The 5,330-nt window shown below is 40.9% G+C and overlaps 1 protein-coding gene across 1 annotated transcript; it reads left to right on the top strand.

The window, feature by feature from the left end:
* The first annotated feature begins 589 nt into the window (after window positions 1–589).
* LOC145956264 (uncharacterized) lies at window positions 590–931 on the top strand. Its single transcript, XM_083071835.1, has one exon. The coding sequence runs from the start codon at window positions 590–592 to the stop codon at window positions 929–931; it is 342 nt and encodes a 113-aa protein (XP_082927961.1).
* The last annotated feature ends 4,399 nt before the right edge of the window (window positions 932–5,330 follow it).

Genomic DNA, 5,330 nt, shown 5'->3' with positions numbered 1-5,330 from the left:
TATTGTATTTCTTGAAATTTGTGAGGCATTTGTGTAGTGTGAAAGGTTGCCACAAAGCACCTAGAATTTCCATATCGGAAGATTTAACAAAGCTTGCTACGAGGTATTTCAATCAATCTTCTTCTCTCTCTTTTATTTCTTATTTTTGATAAGTATTGTTATAATAAAAGCAATCATGTAGATATTTTAGATTCAATTGTTTAATTTTATTTTCAAGCATGTAAATAGTCATCAATAAAAGGGGATTTAATATTTATATTATTATTGCTTATAATGTTAATTTTGTCATAGGGTACCGATTAAGGGCGTTGTAGGGGTGCTTAATACCTTCCTTACACGTAACCGACCCCCGAACCCAATTCTGGTTATCAAGACCATTATTGTTTCTTTAAAAAACCTTTTCTTTTTCCAATGTTTTTGAGTAAAACATTGGTGGCGACTCCATGAACCCATTTTTCAAAAACCATTAATTAAGGATTAGTCTGGTGTCCGGGCATTCCTTAATTGATGTGATCTTTAAAAGGATGTCTAAACCATAGGTCGCGAGATAAAATTTTTTTAGGTTGCGACACCAACCAAGGATGACCACATGGTCAAGGAGGAGTTCCCCGATGAAAAAATATTGACCTTGAAGGATGAGCCCAAAAAGCAATGTCAAAATGAATCCTGGTCGATGTTTTTCGATGGAGCCTCCAACATAATGGGGCACGGGATAGGAGCCATACTGATGTCATCCCAAGGAAAACATATCCCGGTGACGGTAAGGTTGGACTTTGAATGCACCAACAACATGGCTGAATATGAAGCTTGTATATTAGGTATACAGGCTGTGCTTGATAACAAAGTCACCAAACTAGAAGTCTACGGTGACTCGGCTTTGGTGATATACCAGCTACGGGACGAATGGGAAATGAAAATTTTCTACTTCTAAAATCCCATTTAATGGCATTTCATGTTTCCTGGATATATTCCCTGATCTTTGGCATTGGTCACAAGAATTTACCATCTTCCAAGTATCCTTAAATAAGTTTGGCCAGTAAAAACCAGATTGTAGAATTTTAGCTGCAGTTTTTGACGTACTAGCATGCCCTCCATATGCGGAAGAATGACATGAGTGAATGATGTGAGGAGCTGCTTCTTCTGAGATACACCTTCTGTAGATACCATCTCTACACCTCTTATATAGGTAAGGTTCATCCCAAATAAAGCTGTTAAGGTCACTAAAGAATTTCTTCTTTTGTTGATAATTAAAGTCGTCAGGAAGGACTCCACATGCTAAGTAATTCACATAATCTGCATACCAGGGACTGTTTTTCACAACAACTGCTAAAAGCTTTTCGTCTGGGAAGCTGTCATTAATAGGGAGTTCCTCCTTTGTTGCTTGGTCTTGTGGAAGTCGAGAGAGATGATCAGCTACTACATTTTCTACTCCCTTTCTGTCCACAATCTCTAAATCAAATTCTTGTAAAAGGAGAATCCATCTGAGGAGCCTAGGTTTAGCATCCTTTTTATTAAAAAGATACTTTAGGGCAGAGTGATCTGTGTAAACAATAACCTTAGACCCCACAAGATAAGATCTGAACTTTTCAAAAGCATAGACGACTGCTAACAATTCTTTTTCTGTTGTTGCATAATTGGCTTGGGCTTCATCAAGAGTCTTGCTGGCATAGTATATAGCATGAACCTTCTTGTCCTTTCTTTGTCCCAATACAGCTCCTATAGCATAGTCACTTGCATCACACATGATTTCAAAAGGAAGGCTCCAGTCAGGAGTTTGCAGAATAGGAGCTGTAGTGAGAGCTTCTTTCAACCTGTAGAATGCATTCTTACAAAAAACATCAAAGTTAAAAGGTACCTCTTTCACAAGTAGATTAGATAATGGTTTAGAGATTTTTGAAAAATCTTTAATAAACCTTCGGTAGAAACCGGCATGCCCTAAGAAACTTCTAACACCTTTAACATCAATTGGAAGAGGCAATTTATCAATTACTTCTATTTTTGCTCTATCTACCTCAATTCCTCTCCCAGATATTAGGTGTCCTAAGACAATTCCTTCTTGTACCATAAAATGACATTTTTCCCAATTTAAGACTAAATTCACTTCAGAGCAACGCTGCAATACTTTAGTTAGATTTAATAGACAGTCATCAAAGGAAATACCATAAACTGAAAAGTCATCCATGAAAACTTCCATCTCTTTTTCTAATAAGTCACTAAAGATTGCAGTCATACATCTTTGAAAGGTAGCAGGTGCATTACATAGGCCAAAAGGCATTCTCCTATAAGCAAAAGTACCATAGGGACATGTAAAAGTAGTTTTCTCTTGGTCTAATGGATGAATAGGGATTTGATGAAAACCGGAGTATCCGTCCAAATAACAAAAGTATGAATGCATTGCTAACCTTTCAAGCATTTGATCAATAAAAGGTAAGGGAAAGTGATCCTTTCTAGTGGCATTATTTAATTTTCTATAATCAACACACATACGCCACCCAGTCACAGTTCTTGTGGGAATTAATTCATTATTATCATTTTTAACTACTGTCATCCCACCTTTCTTAGGAACCACATGAACTGGACTTACCCAAGGACTATCAGATATAGCATAAATTACCTTAGCATCCAATAATTTCAAAATTTCTTTCTTTACCTCTTCTTTCATCTTGGGATTTAGTCTTCTTTGAGCTTCAACAGAAGGTTTGGATCCTTCCTCCAAGAAGATGCGATGCATACAAAATGAAGAACTAATTCCCTTTATATCAGCCATAGTATATCCAATAACTTTTCTAAATTTTCTCAACTCATTGAGAAGTTTTTCAGTTTCTTTTTCATTTAAAGCTGAATTTACTATGACTGGATAAGTGGAATTAGCCCCCAAAAACTCATACCTTAAAGATGAAGGAAGTGGTTTAAGTTCTAACTTTGGAGAGTTTTCTTCTTGCCAATCTGTTGAAGACTCAAGAAGACTTTCTACTAGAGGATCTTTTTCTTTACACGGGGGACTTGAATCGATCAAGCAAGCATAATTAGGTTGAATCCCCTCAAGATCTATGTGCTTTCCTCCAAGGGATCCCTCAAAATAGATCTCATGACTTCTTCCTCCATGTCTTTAGGCAATATATCAACCCTGCAGCAAATATTTTCAAGAGAAGGTTGTCTAACAGATTTAGCAATATTAAATTCCATTGTTTCATCATTAATGGATAAGGACAATTTTCCATGTTTGACATCTACTATCACGCCTGCTGTAGCCAAAAATGGTCTTGTCGCCACCGGCCCGAACGGGCTTTCGGCATTCGCGAAGGATGGTTGGACTCGTCTATTTGTTTAAAAATGTGGATTGCTAGAATGACTTATTCTCAAACTGAGACCTCGTCAAACGAGCAATTTTATTAAAAGGCTCACCAATCCATATTAATCCCAAGCGGGACCCTCCATGGATTAGTGGTTTTCGCAAAAGGAGGGTTCGTGGAGTCGCCACCAATGTTTTACTCAAAACATTGGAAAAAGGGATAAGGCAATTGATTTTAAAAATCAACTTTGGCCATTACAACCAGAGTTGGGTAAGGGAGTCGGTTACGCGTGGGGAAGGTGTTAGCACCCCACAGCGCCCCTTTCGGGTTCCCTATGACAGATTATTTTCTAAAATAACAGCGTAAAATTACTAAATTACCCCTATTTATTCTAAGCAATTATAAATTAACTATCTACATGATGACAGTTTAAATATGCACACAGAAAGCAGTAAAAGGAAGGATTTAAGAAGAAACCTCTTGAAGCGTGCTTTATATATTGAGTAAAACTGGGAAGCTTTTTGGCGTTCCCTCGCTCTACAAGCTCGCTCGCTCCTTCCTAAAAAACTTTTAACTATGGAAATCCGGAGGATTTCCCTTCGACTAGGTTCGATCCTCAAGCAAAATGGCTCGGGGCTCAAGAACTTCGTCGGATCAACTCTCCGAGTGATTTCTTGAGTTCAATACGGCCGTATTGAAATTCAGAAATTTCAATGCGCCCGTATTGAGTTCACTGCGGCTGTATTGAAGCTTCAATACGGGCGTATTGATTTCAATACGGCCGTATTGAAGTTTTCAGAAACTTCAATACACCGTATTGAGTTCACTGCGGCCGTATTGAAGCTTCAATACGGCCGTATTAAGTTCAGTACGGCCGTATTGGGCTTCATTCCCTCCACTTCCTGATTTTGAGCTATTCTAAGACCTCTAGACCTACAGAGAACCCTCCTAGGGCCTTCCAGGGGTCCTTCTGGCTGATCTTCCTTCAGTCTTCGAGAGTCTTCAAGCTTTATTTCCGACCCGGACAATTTTAGGGGTCTACAGCTGCCCCCCCTTTACTTAGTCGGACGGCCTTTTGGTGTACCGGCTGACAAGTAAAGGAGTTGACCCAATTGTCCGGGTGATGTGCCAACCTTCTGACTTGTAATGTCTTCCAGTGGAAAATTGTTGAGTAGCCTCTCCAGGTGGGTGCATACCTCGGCGCTTCTGACATCCTCGGTAGCTGAGTTTACCCTCTCCAGGGTCAACTTCACTCGACGCCCGAGCCGGAAGTTGAACACCGACGTGCCTCTGGCGACGCTGGTGATTGAGTACCGTCTCTCCAGACCTAGCCTCACTCGACGCCCGAGCCGGAAGCTAGACACCAATGTGTTAACATCACACTGATGATTAAGTATTGCCTCTCCAGGCCCAACCTCACTCGCCGCCCGAGCCGGAAGTTGGACACCAACGCACCTCTGATGACGCTGATGGTTGAGTACCGTCTCTCCAGACCTAGCCTCACTCGACGCCCGAGCCGGAAGCTAGACACCAATGTGTTAACATCACACTGGTGATTAAGTATTGCCTCTCCAGGCCCTGCCGCTTAACATTTGGCAGTTTGAGTTTGCCCTCTCCAGGGTCTGCGTCTTAACATCGGCAGCTGAGTTTGCCCTCTCCAGGGATTGCGTCCGTGTCTTCTGATCACTTCGGCAATGCGAGTTTACCCTCTCCAGGGATTTGAGATGATTTTTGTCTCCACAGTCCACTATGCTGCTTCGACAGTTTTTTCTGATTTTGTGCCGCTGAGGGCTGGATAACGCAGGGATCCGTCTAGGGGATGTGCAGTCATTCACAGGTTCCTGTGCCCCAACTTGCATTGCATTGTTGGTACCCATGGGGAATTTCTGACTCCTTGGGGTGTAGACACAGATGCTCTTTCTCTCTGAGTTGAGCGATGCCTTATGTTTGGCTGACGTCCTTTGACGTTGGTGGAGTATCCCTGTTGTCCTTATTCGGGTATCTCTTTTGGATTTTCTGATTTTTGTAGCCTCTGTG

Source organism: Cajanus cajan, chromosome 3, assembly GCF_000230855.2.
Source record: "Cajanus cajan strain Asha chromosome 3, NIPB_CcT2T_4, whole genome shotgun sequence".
In the NCBI taxonomy this organism is placed as follows: Eukaryota; Viridiplantae; Streptophyta; class Magnoliopsida; order Fabales; family Fabaceae; genus Cajanus; species Cajanus cajan.
Note: the sequence above shows the minus strand (reverse complement) of the source record. Positions and strands in the feature narration are given on the sequence as shown.

Bases quoted from the DNA above. Each gene is read 5' to 3' on its own strand.
- LOC145956264 (XM_083071835.1), top strand. From the start codon at position 590: ATGGTCAAGGAGGAGTTCCCCGATGAAAAAATATTGACCTTGAAGGAT.